We start from the raw sequence: 18,600 nt of genomic DNA on the forward strand, positions 1-18,600 counted from the left end.
CTAAAAAAAAAAAAAAAATTAGCCAGGCACAGTGGCATATGCCTGTAATCCCAGCTACTCAGGAGGTTGAGGCAGGAGAATTGCTTGAGCCTGAGATGTGGAGGTTGCAGTGAGCCAAGATCGTGCCACTGCACTCCAGCCAGGGTGACAGAGAGAGACTCAGTTTCAAAAAAAAAAATTAAGTATCTCCCCAGGTAGAGACTCCGTGGGGAGATATTTGTGGTTTTTCATCTTATGGTAAAGTGCTAATTTACTGAGCATGAGGTGAATACATAATTGACTGTTTCCTACCTACTTTTCTCTTGCAACATATGGATTCAGTGATGTGACCATATACTTCCTCTTGCTTCTGCCTGCTTTTCCCCCTTAAATATCAAAGCCCTCAAAATCATCTTTGGAGAAAGGCACAGACTTCTCTCTGGGGCATGTCCTTAACCTTGGTAAAATAAACTAAATTGACTGAGACCTATCTCAGATACTCTTTGGTTTACATGCTTTTCTAAAACTGAAGAAAGGTTTTACCTACAAAGCCCCAGCAATTGTCCCCTCATCACAGTTGCCTGAATGGGGTCACATATTCATTGCTGAACCAATCACTGTAGAGGGAGGAGGATGGTGAACTTTACTTTAAACCAAGCAGGCCCTGCCTCTAAGTCTAAGTACATGGGATCCAGGAGGGAGAAGTGGATCTACCTGGTCAAAAGCATGTGCTGCATTAAAAGAAAAAATGGAGGCCAGGTGCGGTGGCTCACGCCTATAATCCCAGCACTTTGGGAGGCCGAGGCGGGTGGATCAGGCAAAGACTGAATAGCTTCCATCATTGAATCTTCAGTGTAATACATAGTAGATTATGAATATTTTTAAATAAATGAAGGTGAAGTATAAATTGTTGCTTTTTAGCCAGATTAAAAAAATGAGCTGAAATGTGTTCCAAGAAAAGAGCACAGCCGATTCAGGAAGCTACAAGTATTGCAGCAGGACTGCACCTCCCGGGCTCAGAGAGGGCTTTGGGGAGAGAAGGAGTGGATGACAGGACCTGGGGGGTCCAGATGGTGAAGGGCCCCACACACACCCTACCTTGCTGGATGTAGAAGGCATGCCATGCCAGTCAGTGTTGTTCTTTGCCCATAATAGGCTCTACAGTCTGATCAAGAAATCGAGGCCCACCTTAGGCTCTTACTGCAGCAAGTAGCATCCCAGGAAGATACCTTACTGAAAACAGCAGCCCCAAACCTGCGAGCACAGGAGAACCTAAAGACTGTCAGAGACAAGTTTCAAGAATCCACAGATGGTAAAATTGAGTTTAGTCACTAACAAGATTATATTCATGGGTGTTTTGATTTCTATAACATTTGCCAACAATCTCCCCTCTGTTGTCCCTTTTTGTTGTAGATTTTTTCCTCTGTGGTCTTATATTAATGTGTGCTTTTAATACTGAATCATTTATTGTTTCCTTTTTGAAGTGTTTTGCTTTAATTTAAAACCAGGTTTATTGGTGATTTTAAAACACATATATTTTTTTCACACCAACAAAATTGACATAATAAATACTCTATCAGGCTGGGCGCGGTGGCTCACGTCTGTAATCCCAGCACTTTGGGAGGCTGAGGTGGGTGGATCACCTGAGGTCAGGAGTTCAAGACCAGCCTGGTCAACATGGTAAAACCCCATGTCTACTAAATATACAAAAATTAACTGGGTGTGGTGGCACATGCCTGTAGTCCCAGCTACTCGGGAGGCTGAGGCAGGAGAATCACTTGAACGTGGGAGGTAGAGGCTGCAGTGAGCCGAGATCACGCCACTGCACTTCAGCCTGAGCAACAGAGCAAGACTCCGTCTCTGAATAAATAAATAAATACCCTATCAGAACTTGTCAATATTATTTAGTAATTAGCCCTACTGGAAAAGAGACTCATCAATTCTAAGAGCTATTCTCTTGGAATTAATAGTAGTTTAGGTATTTTGAAGGTACCTTACTCAAGAGATCCAAACTCAAATCCAATTTAAAAAATATTTTATGCTTTACAGTTTAAGTAAAAGAACCTCCTCAGTGGTCTCTAAAATAAAGAACATTGATTCTCTTTTAGCTTTTGAGGCCAGCAGAAAGGAAGCCAGAATGTGTAGGCAAGAGTTTGAACAAGTGAAAAAAAGGAGATACGATCTTTTCACCCAGTGTTTTGAGCATGTCTCAGTCTCAATTGACCAAATCTACAAGAAGCTCTGCAGAAACGACAGTGCCCAAGTATGTATCTTTCATCCTCCAATACTAGTGGGAAATCTGTGTTACTGGTGGTGGGTTTTTTTTGTTTTTTTTTTTTGGTGGGAAATAAATAACCGCTGCCACATTATTTGAGCAACTCACTCATGGGGCAAAGTCAGTTCATGAAGAGTGGTTATCTAATGACCTGCGTTGTAGATCCCGTTCACTCCACACTATTCAGTGTGGACAAGTCAAAACCTCTCTGGGTCTGTTTCTTCATCCAAAAAATGAATGGACTCAATCATTTGGTTTCCAAATTCTCTTTTAGTTCCAAAATTCTGTAGTCTGGTACTAATTTGATTGTATAGAACTGTTGGTTTCTGTGGTAAATGTGGAATACTAGAGGATCCTGGGAAGATGGTTCATCTGTGGAGTTGACCAGAGTAACAAAAGAGAGGAAAAGAACTAAAGGCAGGGTTCAAATTCAGATATGACCCTTTTAATGATAACCACTCCCATTCCATTATCAATATCCATAGCAAATACTCGTGGAATTGGATGTGAAATAAAGATGTAGGTCGGGGCTTACGTACCTGTTCTGCTTTTGTTTTCTTATGTTCTTTTATGACTAAAAGGTGATCCTGGATCAGATATTTAGAACTTCAACTGAAAATAACTTATTTTCAGTAAAGTAAGACTAAAACCCATTAACTCCTTTTTTTTTTTCCTTCTTTCTTCTTTTTTTTTTTTTTTCCATTTTCTTTTGGTCCTCTTTCCAGTTCTTTTAAAAATCCCATATAATTTCGATTAGTAAAACCCAAGCCCTTATTTTCAGATAGAAGGCATTACTACATTAGTGGTAGTGGTAGTAAAGAAACCAGATTATTAAGTGTATATGACTTACCTGGCAACAGATTTCTTTTGCTAAGAGACTATTTATCTTGGTTTGAGATCTAAAATGTGGAGCTTATATTTGAGTGAGAATTGCAGCTTGAAACATTGCTCAGATTTAAAAATAAAGTAACTAGGAAAGCACTGTCTTTGGTAATCTTGATTAAATCAGTAACATGTATTAGTGGAAAATGCTCCCTTAGATTAACTGAGTATATTCATGACCTTTCTCAGGAGTGTTAACAATTAAATTACAAGCATCAGTGAGAGGATTCTAGAACTTACAGCACTCACAGGAATAATCTTTTTTTCATATAAGTTTATAGCATACATTTTTCTTCCTTGGTGCAGTGTTATATAATGAGTAACATTACTTTTTCATATCGGTGTAATTACAGGGAAGTGGGGAAGTTGCAAAAAGAAGTTGTAATTACTCAAACTTCTCTGGAACAGAAACGATTAGAGAAGCATAACTTGCTGCTTGATTGCAAAGTGCAAGACATTGAGATAATCCTTTTGTTCGGGTCACTGGATGACATCATTGAAGTGGAGGTATTCTAGCAAATGACTGTAAAATATGTGCCATTGTGTGGAACTTAATGCATTGCCCTTTGCTTATTCTTTCTCTTGTTCTGTAGCCCCTTTAGGGATGGTGAAGACATCTCCTAGGAGGGAAAAAGGGCAAAATGACTGTCATCTCAGAGGACTAGGGCCACAGGATGAACCCATGTTTCTTACCTACGTATTAGATACCCAAGAGAAATCAGAGAATTAAAGTTGTTGGAGTTAAGAATGTTTTTGCACAATGAGCCACAGGCAGTGTGCAGATCATCTGCCGCTTGGGCAGTTCCCTGGACTCTCATAACATTTTACATCATGTGGAGGGGGTGGTTCTTGCTCTGCACCTTCTCCAGCAGTTGTATGGAGGTCCTTCTCGGAAGAAACATGCCCTACTGAGTATCTCTAGGTGGTGAGGGAAAAGGAAGAGGCAAGAATGGACACCAAAGAAATCACAAGATAAAACCAAGCCTCACTAACATTTCCCTGTTGGCCTTTTTTCTTTCTTTTTCACCACATTTGGATTATACAGGACACTTTAGATTGGCTGGAAGTACAGTCATTCCTTGGTATCCACAGGGATAGTTCCAGGATCCCCCATGTATACCAAAAACTAAGGATGCTGAAGTCTTTTACCTAAAATGGCATAGTTTTGGTATATAACCTATGCACATCCTCCCATATACATGCATGCCTCATTTTATTGTGCTTCACAGATATTGCAGGGTTTTTTGTTTTTGTTTTTGTTTTTGTTTTTGTTTTACATATTGAAGGTTTGTGGTAACCCCATGTTGAGAAAGTCTGTTGGTACCGTTTTTCCAACAGCATCTGCTCACTTTTCTGGGTCTCTGTGTGACATTTTGATAACTCTAAATCTTTCAAACTTTTTTATTATTATATATCTGTTAAGGTGATCTGTGATAAGGGATCTTTGATGTTACTATTGTAATTGTTTTTGGAATGCCATGAACCACTCCTATGTAAGACAACAAACTTAATCAACAAATGTATGTGTTCACGTATTTTTCAGATGGGAACTGAAGCAGAAGGTACCCAGGCCACAATCGATATCTATGAAAAAGAAGAAGCCTTTGAAGTAGACTACAGCTCTCTAAATGAGGATTTGAAGGTAAGGGAAAGCTTTCTGTTGTTTATCACTCACAGTAATATGGAATATTTAAATATTACAGAATCATTTTTGGAAGATAGAATTGAGATTTTTTTAAAAAAGATTTCCTAATGGTTTTGAAAGAAATATATAACGGAAAAACAGTATAATCATGAAACTTCTGACACCAAATTGTGGGTCTCTCCCACACCAAGCAGTTCTCTAATTCTTTGAATACCAAGTGGGTATTCTGCAATCCAGTTCAATTCTGACACTGTCTACCTGCAGTTAGCATCAGATCCCACAAGGTCATGGCTCAGTCCCACAAGACCGGCCACTCTTCAGATGCCAATCACAAGTCCAGGCCTCCCAGACTTATGGCCAGTTGGCTGTAAATCAGGAGTTTCCACAACCCCTTCCACAGATTTGATAATTTGCTAGAATGGCTCATAGAACTCAGGGGAATACTTCATTTACATTAACCAGTCCATTTTTAAAGGCTACAATTCATGGAACAGCCAAATGGACGAGATACATAGGACTAGGTATGAGAAAGCATCCATGCCCTATCTCATGCCTTCTCCAGGCTTGTCACCCTCCCAGCATCTCTTGTGTGGTCACCAACCTGGAAGCTCTTCACAACCTACTGTTTATGGATTCTTATGGGAGCTTCATTACATACATGATTAATAAATCATGGGCAATTGGTGATCCAGACTCAATCTTCAGCCTTTCTCCCCCACCTCCTTAGAGAAGAGGGGCTGAAGGTTCCAGCCCTCCAATCACCTGGTTGGTTCCTCTTGCAATAGTCCCCATCTTCCAATAGTCAGCTCATTAGGTATGATTGAAAGGGGCTTATCATGAATAATAAAAGATGCCCCTCTCACTCCTACCACTCAGGAAATTGCAGATGTTTTAGGTATACTGTGCCTAGAACTGGGATGAAAACCAAATATATATTTATTGTATCATGTTATCACAAAATAGCAGTAAATATATTGGTTACTTTAAAAAATGTTTATGTCAGCATTTCTGACTGTGTTGTGTAGAACACTGGTATCATGAAATGTCTAGACAAAGAAGAAAAGTTTCTGTGGTTACTTTTTGAGAAAGTCTTTTCCCTTCTTGGGAAGGGAAGAGATTCACAATGGATATTAAAGTTTTTGAGAAGTCCTTCAATAAACAAAAGTAACCAACTACTTACTCCAGCATCCCAAATTTGCTCTGCTGGCATCCCACTGCAGTACCCTCGGTAGACACAGGCCTCTCTCAGGATTGTAGGTGATGGTGTGGCACACCCTTCACAGTTGCAGAGCACAGAGCTGGACTCCAGCTGTAATTTAACTTAATTCCGTGCCTTTGAGCAGCTCTGGCTCTGTTTCCCAGTCATCCCTGTAGCCATACATGTCTTTGGGCATTGGCTTCATTCTGAAGCTGCTTCTCTCCTGAAGGCAAAATGAGCGCAGCTATTCTTGGCTTTCCAGCCACACAGCTGCAACCTTCAGAGAAGAAAGAAGCTGTCTTTTGTAGTGGTACTAGTGAAAGGAAAATGAAAACTTGGACCCCAATTCACTATACCAAGAGAAAGAAATTAGGCTGAAAGCTGAGTCATGCAAAAAACTGCCTTTCCTTTTGTTCCTAAGCAGAGAGCTACATATAAAAAATTAAGTATCAGGCCAGGTGTGGTGGCTCATGCCTGTAATCCCAGTACTTTGGGAGGCCAACGTAGGCAGGTCACCTGAAGTCAGGAGTTCCAGACCAGCCTGGCCAACATGACGAAACCCTGTCTCCACTAAAAATACAAAAATTAGCCAGGCATGGTGGCATATGCCTGTAATCCCAGCTACTCAGGAGGTTGAGGCAGGAGAATTGCTTGAGCCTGAGATGTGGAGGTTGCAGTGAGCCAAGATCGTGCCACTGCACTCCAGCCAGGGTGACAGAGAGAGACTCAGTTTCAAAAAAAAAAATTAAGTATCTCCCCAGGTAGAGACTCCGTGGGGAGATATTTGTGGTTTTTCATCTTATGGTAAAGTGCTAATTTACTGAGCATGAGGTGAATACATAATTGACTGTTTCCTACCTACTTTTCTCTTGCAACATATGGATTCAGTGATGTGACCATATACTTCCTCTTGCTTCTGCCTGCTTTTCCCCCTTAAATATCAAAGCCCTCAAAATCATCTTTGGAGAAAGGCACAGACTTCTCTCTGGGGCATGTCCTTAACCTTGGTAAAATAAACTAAATTGACTGAGACCTATCTCAGATACTCTTTGGTTTACATGCTTTTCTAAAACTGAAGAAAGGTTTTACCTACAAAGCCCCAGCAATTGTCCCCTCATCACAGTTGCCTGAATGGGGTCACATATTCATTGCTGAACCAATCACTGTAGAGGGAGGAGGATGGTGAACTTTACTTTAAACCAAGCAGGCCCTGCCTCTAAGTCTAAGTACATGGGATCCAGGAGGGAGAAGTGGATCTACCTGGTCAAAAGCATGTGCTGCATTAAAAGAAAAAATGGAGGCCAGGTGCGGTGGCTCACGCCTATAATCCCAGCACTTTGGGAGGCCGAGGCGGGTGGATCAGGCAAAGACTGAATAGCTTCCATCATTGAATCTTCAGTGTAATACATAGTAGATTATGAATATTTTTAAATAAATGAAGGTGAAGTATAAATTGTTGCTTTTTAGCCAGATTAAAAAAATGAGCTGAAATGTGTTCCAAGAAAAGAGCACAGCCGATTCAGGAAGCTACAAGTATTGCAGCAGGACTGCACCTCCCGGGCTCAGAGAGGGCTTTGGGGAGAGAAGGAGTGGATGACAGGACCTGGGGGGTCCAGATGGTGAAGGGCCCCACACACACCCTACCTTGCTGGATGTAGAAGGCATGCCATGCCAGTCAGTGTTGTTCTTTGCCCATAATAGGCTCTACAGTCTGATCAAGAAATCGAGGCCCACCTTAGGCTCTTACTGCAGCAAGTAGCATCCCAGGAAGATACCTTACTGAAAACAGCAGCCCCAAACCTGCGAGCACAGGAGAACCTAAAGACTGTCAGAGACAAGTTTCAAGAATCCACAGATGGTAAAATTGAGTTTAGTCACTAACAAGATTATATTCATGGGTGTTTTGATTTCTATAACATTTGCCAACAATCTCCCCTCTGTTGTCCCTTTTTGTTGTAGATTTTTTCCTCTGTGGTCTTATATTAATGTGTGCTTTTAATACTGAATCATTTATTGTTTCCTTTTTGAAGTGTTTTGCTTTAATTTAAAACCAGGTTTATTGGTGATTTTAAAACACATATATTTTTTTCACACCAACAAAATTGACATAATAAATACTCTATCAGGCTGGGCGCGGTGGCTCACGTCTGTAATCCCAGCACTTTGGGAGGCTGAGGTGGGTGGATCACCTGAGGTCAGGAGTTCAAGACCAGCCTGGTCAACATGGTAAAACCCCATGTCTACTAAATATACAAAAATTAACTGGGTGTGGTGGCACATGCCTGTAGTCCCAGCTACTCGGGAGGCTGAGGCAGGAGAATCACTTGAACGTGGGAGGTAGAGGCTGCAGTGAGCCGAGATCACGCCACTGCACTTCAGCCTGAGCAACAGAGCAAGACTCCGTCTCTGAATAAATAAATAAATACCCTATCAGAACTTGTCAATATTATTTAGTAATTAGCCCTACTGGAAAAGAGACTCATCAATTCTAAGAGCTATTCTCTTGGAATTAATAGTAGTTTAGGTATTTTGAAGGTACCTTACTCAAGAGATCCAAACTCAAATCCAATTTAAAAAATATTTTATGCTTTACAGTTTAAGTAAAAGAACCTCCTCAGTGGTCTCTAAAATAAAGAACATTGATTCTCTTTTAGCTTTTGAGGCCAGCAGAAAGGAAGCCAGAATGTGTAGGCAAGAGTTTGAACAAGTGAAAAAAAGGAGATACGATCTTTTCACCCAGTGTTTTGAGCATGTCTCAGTCTCAATTGACCAAATCTACAAGAAGCTCTGCAGAAACGACAGTGCCCAAGTATGTATCTTTCATCCTCCAATACTAGTGGGAAATCTGTGTTACTGGTGGTGGGTTTTTTTTGTTTTTTTTTTTTGGTGGGAAATAAATAACCGCTGCCACATTATTTGAGCAACTCACTCATGGGGCAAAGTCAGTTCATGAAGAGTGGTTATCTAATGACCTGCGTTGTAGATCCCGTTCACTCCACACTATTCAGTGTGGACAAGTCAAAACCTCTCTGGGTCTGTTTCTTCATCCAAAAAATGAATGGACTCAATCATTTGGTTTCCAAATTCTCTTTTAGTTCCAAAATTCTGTAGTCTGGTACTAATTTGATTGTATAGAACTGTTGGTTTCTGTGGTAAATGTGGAATACTAGAGGATCCTGGGAAGATGGTTCATCTGTGGAGTTGACCAGAGTAACAAAAGAGAGGAAAAGAACTAAAGGCAGGGTTCAAATTCAGATATGACCCTTTTAATGATAACCACTCCCATTCCATTATCAATATCCATAGCAAATACTCGTGGAATTGGATGTGAAATAAAGATGTAGGTCGGGGCTTACGTACCTGTTCTGCTTTTGTTTTCTTATGTTCTTTTATGACTAAAAGGTGATCCTGGATCAGATATTTAGAACTTCAACTGAAAATAACTGATTTTCAGTAAAGTAAGACTAAAACCCATTAACTCCTTTTTTTTTTTCCTTCTTTCTTCTTTTTTTTTTTTTTTGAGACAGAGTCCCCCTCTGTTGCCCAGGCTGGAGTGCAGTGGTGCGATCTCGGCTCACTGAAACCTATGCCTCCCGGGTTCAAGTGTCTCAGACTCCCTTGTAGCTGGGATTACAGGCACACACCAATAAGCCTGGCTAATGTTTGTATTTTTAGTAGAGACAGGGTTTCACCATGTTGGCCAGGCTTGTCTCAAACTCCTGACCTCAAGTGATCTGCCTGCCTCAGTCTCCCAAAGTGCTGGGATTACAGGTGTGAGCCACTATGCCTAACTCTTTGAGAACAAGATTCATCTCTGTATCTACAGTTCCTGGCCCATAATAGGTATTCAGTAAAAGTTCGATGAATGTATCAGGGAGCGAATTGCATGAAGACTGTTTTGTAAGACTGTGGCATGTGCCTCTGAGGTTGGACTGGCAGTCTGGTGGAAAGGGCTGATCCCTGGGTATGGTAGAGTGTTTTCTGTCTACCGCCTATCCAGACAACCCTGTTTTCTGTGATTACATGTAGAACCAAATACATTATTTATAGGCATTGGTAGTTTTCCATCAAAATTGAAGAAAAGCTAACCAATAGAGTATTTTGCAGTTAAACTCCAAGTTGAACTTTATCAGTTACTTTTCTGATATTGCTAAATAAACAACATGTGTTTCAGGCATTTCTTAGCCCAGAGAACCCTGAAGAACCTTACTTGGAGGGAATTAGTTATAACTGTGTGGCCCCAGGCAAACGGTTTATGCCAATGGACAATTTGTCAGGGGGAGAAAAGTGTGTGGCAGCCTTGGCTCTCCTGTTTGCCGTGCACAGGTAAGGTCACAAAAGCTATTCAGTTTTCATATAGGGCAGAAGCCAAGGGGACCTTCCTACAGAAGACATATTAACTATTGTCTTTATTAATATTTAGCAAATGGGATACAAAACTATCTTCTTCAGCCAGACAATTCAGATTATGTTTTAGGCCTACAACAATTTAGACTTTAGACAGCAAATCTAGGAGAGAATTCAGATTTTTATTGTTTTTTTGGAGACAGAGACTTGCTGTGTTGCCTAGGCTAGGCTCAAACTCCCAGGTCAAGTGATCCTTCTGCCTCAGTCACCTGAGTAGCCAGGACCACAGGCACGTGCTACCATGCCCAGCTAGTTAGTGACAGATTTTTATTCAATTTCTGTTGTTATCAATAGCTACTGCTATTCCATTTTAGAAAGAAAAAATATTTGGAATGGCCAGAGGTGACATCAGGATTGAAAAAAATCCCAATTTGTGTATTATTTTCTTAGTCAATATTTAGAGATCTGCTACTTAGTAAAGAATGTTGAAGTATTTCTTCTATAAAAGTATTTAATCTCCTTATTTCCACTGATGGTGGTGGAACTGTTTCTTTGTAAAACAAATCAAGAAACAAAAAGTTATCTACAATTAAGGCAATTAGCCTCTTTCAACATTCAGAATATTAGATGAAGATCTAAAGTATAGATGCTGAACCTGGGCAACATAGTGAGACCCCGTGTCTACAGAAAATAGAAAAAAGTTAGCCAGATGTGGTGACACATGTCTGTAGTCCCAGCTACCCAGAGGCTGAGGTGGAAGGATTGCTGGAGCCCAGGAGTTCGAGGCTGCAATAAACTGTGATGACACCACTGCACGCTAGCCTAGGTGAAAGAACAAAACTCTGTCTCAAAAAATATACATATAATAGAATCAGTAAAATAGAGATGCTGCTGCTTCTCTATTTCCATGACCAGGAACAAAAACATACAAGAGTTTGACAACTTTTTACTGGTCTCTACAAGGAAAAGGAATAGGCTGCCACAGGAAAGGAAAAGAGAAAACCATAGTAGCTGGAGGCCTGCTCTGAACAAGTCATCTGAGCAGAATCAGACTAGTGGCACCCACATCCATTTAGTCAACAGATACTTACTAGTTACTATGTATCAGGTGCTGCTGCAGGCACTGGGGAGACAGCTGTGAACAAAACAAAATGCCTACCTCGAAGATACTTCATTTTAGTTGGGGAAGGCAGATAATAAGGTAAATTAGTAAACTAATTATCCAATATAGAGAATATTAGAAAGTGACAAGTTCTGTAGAGAAAAAAAGCAGGGAATGGAGATGGTGAGTGGCAGGGAAGTGGTTAGCAATATTAAAGAGTCATCTGGGAAGGTCTGTTTCAGAAGGTAACATTTGAGCAAAGATTTGAAGGAATAAATGGAGCAGGTCATGTGGACAGCTAAGGGAAGAATGTTCTTAGACATCAGCAACAGCAAGTGCAAAAGGCTCCAAGGCCAGAGTGAGCCTAGCGTGGATGGAGAATAGACTGTGCAGCAGTGGCAGGCACAGGGCTGAGACTGGTCACAATGAAGGTGAAAGATAGCGATGGCGATTGGGCCAGGGTGAGAGGATATGGTTGTGCAGACGGGATTTGCTGACAGGTACGGGTGTGAAGGAAGAGATGTGAAGGGGATGGCTCTGTGGGTTTTGACCTAATCAACTAGAGTAATAAGAGCTGCCATTAACTGAGATGGAGAAAACCACAGGAGGGAATAGGTTTGGAGGGCAGGGGAGAAGTTTGCTTTGAGATGAGTTTGAGATATGTATTAGACACCCACATGGAATTGTAGAGAAAGTAGTTGGACATTTGAGGTGAGAATTCAGGAGACAGGTTAGAATTATTGGTAGAAGGGTGGGAGCCATCAGTATTTGGGTGGTATTTAAAACCCTGAGGCCAGATTTAATCACCAAGGGAGTTGATTAGATAAGCACAGAGATGAAGAGTTCTCAGCAGACTCTGCGGGGGCTGAGGGGAAGTAGACTATGTCCCCCTACAAGTCACAGAGCAGTATTTCAAGGAGGAGAGAGTGACCAACCCCAAATACTCCTTGCATGGGTCACATACATGTGGACTGATAACTGAGCATTGGATTTAGTAACATAGAGGTCACTGAATACTTAGAAATATCCAAAAGAGTGTGTTTTATTTATTCTGAATACTGTTAATCTTTTCTTCCAAGTCTTTTGTAAAACAGATAGAAAATTGTAACTTACTTGATTGTAATTTTTTTCTAGTTTTCGTCCTGCCCCATTCTTTGTTTTAGATGAAGTGGATGCAGCCCTAGACAATACTAACATAGGCAAAGTAAGTTTCTGCTTTTCATTTTCAATAGATTGTCTACAATTCAAGGATCATGTGAGGCAAGCAATAGAAAATGCTCATTAAAAATCAGTCCCTGGGCCGGGTGCAGTGGCTCACGCCTGTAATCCCAGCACTTTGGGAGGTCGAGGCAGGCGGATCACCTGAGGTCAGGAGTTCGAGACCAGCCTGACCAACATGGTGAAACCCCGTCTCTACTAAAAATACAAAAATTAGCCAGGTGTGGTGGTGCACGCCTGTAATCCCAGCTACTCGGGAGGCTGAGGCAGGAGAATCGCTTGAACCCAGGAGGCGGCGGTTGCAGTGAGCCGAGATTGTGCCACTGCACTCCAGCCTGGGTAACAGAGTGAGACTCTGTCTCAAAAAAATAAATAAATAAAATAAAAAATCATTCCTTGTAGGCTGGGCTTGGTGGCTCATGCCTGTAAGCCTAGCACTTTGGGAGGCTGAGGCGGGTGGATTGCTTGAGTCCAAGAGTTTGAGACCAGCCTGGGCAATATAAGGAGACCTTGTCCCTACAAAAAGTGTAAAAAAAAAAATTTTCTGGCCAGGCGCGGTGGCTCAAGCCTGTAATCCCAACACTTTGGGAGGCCGAGACGGGCGGATCACGAGGTCAGGAGATCGAGACCATCCTGGCTAACACGGTGAAACCCCATCTCTACTAAAAAAAAATACAAAAAATCAGCCGGGCGAGGTGGCGGGCGCCTGTAGTCCCAGCAACTCAGGAGGCTGAGGCAGGAGAATGGCGTAAACCCGGGAGGCGGAGCTTGCAGTGAGCTGAGACCCGGCCACAGCACTCCAGCCTGGGCGGCAGAGCGAGACTCCGCCTCAACAACAACAACAAAAAATTTCTGAGCATGGTGGCACACATCTGTGGTCCCAGCTACTCAAGAGGCTGAGGTGGGAGGATCACCTGAGCCTGAGAGACAGAGATTGCAGTGAGCCGAGACTGTGCCACTGCACTCCAGAAAAAAGAAAAACAAACAAACAAAAAAAATTAGTCCTTTTAAAATCTAAGATAAATATCTGAAACAAGTTGATTCAGGGTAGTTTTCATTCAAAGCTTAGGGGACCTTCCAGAGTTGATGGGACAGTCAATGTGGGGGTCAAATGAGGGTCACTGTACGTGACCAACAGTGTCACTGCTGGCACGACAGGTTTCTCACCAAATCCAGATACTGGGAGTTAGAGAACCCCTAATAGGCCCTGTGGCAGGGCCTTGTTAAGTCTCCACTTACAAAGTCCATGAGTACCATCTCTAAATAAATTCCAAAAGAATTAAAGTTTAAAATCCTACGTTCCCATTTTTAAAAAAATTTTAATCTATTTATTTATTTTGAGACCAGGTTATGAGACTGGCTAATTTTTGTGTTTTTGTTAGAAACAGGGTTTCACCATGTTGCCAAGGCTGGTATCGAACTCTTGGGCTCAAGGGATCTACCCATTTCAACCTCCCAAAGCGATGGGATTACAGGCGTCAGCCACCAAGCTAGCCCTACCCCCCAGTTCTATCAAAATGTATCCAGCAATTGACTGTACTTGAGCATGATCCTGTTTTCAGTCTTTGAGAGAATGAGAGAACTAAGGAACAGTTTCACACTTAGGAGTGAAACTTTAGTCAGCACTCAAGGATCAGTGGGTAGATACTCAGAGCGCACCTAAAAGAGCTGGGCTCTCAGCCCACACATGTTGATGGTGACTAGATTGAATTTTGGACATGAGAGTGGGGTCTGCTATGGAACATGAACAAAGGATGGAGGCAAATCCTGGCAGTGCCTGACACTGCCCAGGGGAAGGGTAGCATCGGCCTGCAGAGTTCCCGGTATCATGGTTCTGCCACTGGGGCCATTCATTCTTGGAGATGGGTGAATTAGAGTCTCCTGGTTCTGATTCCAGGCCCATTCATCTTCTAGAAATGACCAGGCTTTGTATTAACGGCTGCTTACAAGGTGGCTGCTCTGGTCATGCTGACATATGTATTTCTCATCATTTTTTTAGAAATTGGCATTCTGGGACAGGGGCGGTGGCTCATGCCTGTAATCCCAACACTTTGGGAGGCCAAAGCGGGAGGATCACTTGAGTTCAGGAGTTCAAGACCAGCCTGGGCAATGTAGTGAGACCTTGCCTCTATTATAAAGAAATTTAAAAAGAAAAAAAGAAATAAATTGCATTTCGGGTTTATAACCTGGTCTTGTGAGTGATGTTAAGGAGCCCAAGCCTGAGAGATGTTTGCAGCCTCGGGGTACTGCCCAGCAGGTTCTGCACCACTGAAGCTGACCTCCTTGATTTCTTACTCTGTTGAGTCTCACATGAATTGCCTGGGTAGCTGCAACCTGAGGTACGCTCTGATGGCATAAATGTTCTTTGAGCATTTCTCAAGTTGTATTCATCTGAGAAAATCTCTTGAAGGCCCTGCATTTTTAACATGGCACAGGATACACAAGAATATCACATCAACTCCATACCCCCAAAAAGTCTCTGCCAGAAACTTCATGGTAGCTGGGGAAAGAAAACATAGGAACAGAAGAACATCTTGAGTTGTCTCTTGAATGCCAGCGAGTGTGCATCAAATGACTGGACTCCATGGCTGACTCATTTGGGAGAAATCTCCCCTTAGGAGGATAATTTTGGCACTTTATATCCCACATTCTGTGAGGGGAAATCTTGTGGCTATCTTTTCTTGGCTGCATTTAAGGTATCTATGTTTGAGGAAAAATTAGATGTTTGCATTGGTGGCATCTCCAGGTACTAGGTCTTACTTAAGACTCTTGTTAGTACCCATCCTGTGTACTAAAACCTCTGAATTGCATTATCCCTTTGAGATGTATCTTTCTGACATTCCGTTGCTGAATTGAGTATGAGCAGTTATGCAGTATGAGGAACTATGAAGCACCCTCACTCCCTCTTGTGATCAGGGCACCCAACATTTACAACAGGTAACTCTGCAGGAAAAATGCATGCCCTGCATCTTCGCATCCTGTCTCCCCTTCTTTTCCTATTATGGGCCCAAGACCTTTGTTCAGCCCTGTCATAGTGGCTACTACCATTGCCTCTAATACTGGAAGTTCCTTCTATGAATTCAGCCTCATAGAGCAGTTTCTTTCCTTTCTCATGTAAAACATGGCCACTCATTCCTCAATGGAAGCTGCCATTCCAATACTTCCAGAGCTTGTGTCCGCAGGATCTTTGGTGCACATGGAGAAGACCCATTCTAGGCCCTCAGCGAAATCCCAGGAGTTGGCAGTACCTTTGTTAAACTGTTGGTAGTTTTTCTTTCCTTGGGGTTTATCACTGTCCAAGTTCTGAGTAGTTTGTTCACCAAGACTCATCTCTATTGAGTCCATTTTGCACTTCTCATTTCCTTAGAATTGAGCTTCCTTAAGGAACCAGAGTTCACCTCTAATCAAATGACTTGATTATGGATTACAAGTACATACATAATTGCCCTGTTTTTCTTTCAGGCTTTGAGTTGGCAAAATAGGAAGATGGAAATTATTTTGGATTTTTGCTGCTGTTGTTGTTAGATGGAGTCTCTCACCCTGTCGCCCAGCCTGGAGTGCAGTGGCACAATCTTGGCTCACTGCAACCTCCACCTCCCGAGTTCAAAGGATTTTCCTGCCTCAGCCTCCTAAGTAGCTGAGATTACAGCCGCCTGCCACCATGCCTGCCTAACTTTTTGTATTTTTAATAGAGACAGGGTTCGCCATGTTGGCCAGGTTGGTTTTGAACTCCTGACCTCCAGTGATCCACCCGCCTTGGGTGGATCCCAAAGTGCTGGGATTACAGGCGTGAGCCACTGCGCCTGGCCTGGAGGTTGTAAGTGTAAATACCAGTCCTTTTTCACCCTCAAAAAATACTTCGAGTGGTAGTTTTTTTCTTGTTATAAAGGCTGATTACCTATTTACACCACAGCATCTTAAGTTGGAGCTTTATTCTTTAAAATGTTCTTAAAGTTTTAGATCATAGGTTTAATGAAGTTCATCTCATTTTAGAATCTATTTCCATTTCTGCAGTTGTTGAGGATTTATTGAATTATTGGAAAGGTGGATAAGTCCTTGTCACCTAAACTGACCAGACTCAGAGACATGCAGAATTACTGTCCCCAGAGCCCAGACAAGGCCTTTCCTTCCTAGTGAAATGTGTTTTTATTTCTTCCAGGTGTCAAGTTACATCAAAGAGCAAACTCAAGACCAGTTTCAGATGATAGTCATCTCCCTAAAAGAAGAGTTCTACTCCAGAGCCGATGCACTGATTGGCATCTATCCTGAGGTAAAGATAAATCAGAGGGGAGGAGTGTACCCACTGCCAACTTCCCTTAGGACCCTGACAGCCACCGGGCTTTCCTTTTATAATGAAAACTTGCAAATAGAGTCTAAGGCTGAAATGATTTTTTAGTCAAATAAGATTAAAAATAACTACTGGTGTTTTCCTAGACAATACATAGAGATTGAAGATATATTTTAAGTGAAAAAAGCAAATGGAAAATTGCAGAACAATAAGTAGTTTTGTTTTGTGAAATGACAGTCCATGTTAATTTACACTAACTGTTAACATTATACTTATTTCTGTAATGTTTCAGTGTTTTAGCCAAAAACAAATGCACTATGGTAGAGCAAGGAACCATTTATCCTCCAAAAGTATCTGAGGACAAAACAAAGAAATACATTAGAAGTTCCAAGTTGTATAGTAACTTCTAAAATGTGAACACACCTTTCTCAAGCCATTGAAAATACTAATCTGAACTCATGGAGTAGAGCCACTAGTTCAGGTCATATGGTTTTGGACAGTTAGGATTTACTTCCTGAATTTTCCTTTAAGCAAAGGTAAAATTTTACCTTCCTGTGCCTACAGAATGTTAGGGGACCACCTGGAAATATAATGCATGAGTAGTGGAAAATCTCCTACCACGTAACACCAAAAAAACCCACAACCGATGTAAATGCTGATATCTTTTTAGGTTGAAGAAGATTCCTTTTAAATGCAATTCTAGACTAACTAATGGCTCTTATTTTACTTTAACAATACTTTTTCCCTAATTAAGAGAACTTTTAACTGTCTTCTATTTTAGTACGATGACTGCATGTTCAGCCGAATTTTGACCCTAGATCTTCTTCAGTATCCAGACACTGAAGGCCAAGAAAGCAACAAGAGACATGGAGAGTCCCGCTAGGGGCAGCCCTGCAGCGGGCTCCCGATCACTGTTCAGTTTCCACTCTAATACTCACACAGCTCCTCCACAGACGACTTCTGCAGCAAGCATGACCAGCATGGTGCACCCTGCAAGAGAAACCTTAGTTGCTGTAGCCAAAGAGGCTGTAGCTCACTTCAGTTGAGTGTTCAGACCCCTTTCTAGTTAGTAGGGAAAGTTTTCAGTGAGAGCTGGTGTCAAATGAGTTTTTAAAAAACAAACAAAAGGTACAACTTTGTACTATTAATTCTAACTTCTATTTTGAAATAAGCTAGTCTGGTTAGAAAAATTTTGAATTCGGCTTCATCTTCACTCTGACCTTGCCTTGTACCCAAGTAATCTTGAAGGGAACTACTCTTTGGTTTTTAAACATACTAGTTATAAGATTGTTAATAAACTGTTGAACCTGGCTTTTGGGAAATGGTTTCAGAGAAACTATGTTAGTATTGAAAATATCAATAAAAAATGTTCTAATTCAGATATCGCCAATGTAGAATTTTAGAAGCCAAAAAATACTTTAATGGTGAAATTGAATTATATCTGTTTCAATGCAATCCGAATTCTAAATAGAATTTCTGTTATGGAAATATTGAAGAATACAGAGTTTCTCAAGTGACAACTGACTTCTCCACTTACAAACGTTGTTATGTGCAGGAAAGCTGCACTTTCACCACTTCATTTCCACTTCAAAATGGAACAAGACAGGCTGGGCATGGCAGCTCACACGCTGGTAATCCCAGCACTTTGGGAGGCTGAGGTGGGTGG

At 41.6% G+C, this 18,600-nt stretch overlaps 1 protein-coding gene across 1 annotated transcript in view; it reads left to right on the plus strand.

The window, feature by feature from the left end:
• SMC1B (structural maintenance of chromosomes 1B) overlaps nucleotides 1–18,311 on the plus strand; it is a 73,249-nt gene extending 54,938 nt beyond the window's left edge. Inside the window, 8 exon segments of the mRNA XM_011934798.1 lie at nucleotides 3,490–3,643; nucleotides 4,680–4,778; nucleotides 7,681–7,837; nucleotides 8,634–8,788; nucleotides 10,154–10,305; nucleotides 12,563–12,632; nucleotides 16,806–16,916; nucleotides 17,716–18,311. Coding sequence (XP_011790188.1) covers nucleotides 3,490–3,643; nucleotides 4,680–4,778; nucleotides 7,681–7,837; nucleotides 8,634–8,788; nucleotides 10,154–10,305; nucleotides 12,563–12,632; nucleotides 16,806–16,916; nucleotides 17,716–17,817 — 1,000 coding nt within the window. The 3' untranslated portion in view covers nucleotides 17,818–18,311.
• The last annotated feature ends 289 nt before the right edge of the window (nucleotides 18,312–18,600 follow it).

Source organism: Colobus angolensis, unplaced genomic scaffold (genome assembly GCF_000951035.1).
Source record: "Colobus angolensis palliatus isolate OR3802 unplaced genomic scaffold, Cang.pa_1.0 Scaffold138, whole genome shotgun sequence".
In the NCBI taxonomy this organism is placed as follows: domain Eukaryota; kingdom Metazoa; phylum Chordata; class Mammalia; order Primates; family Cercopithecidae; genus Colobus; species Colobus angolensis.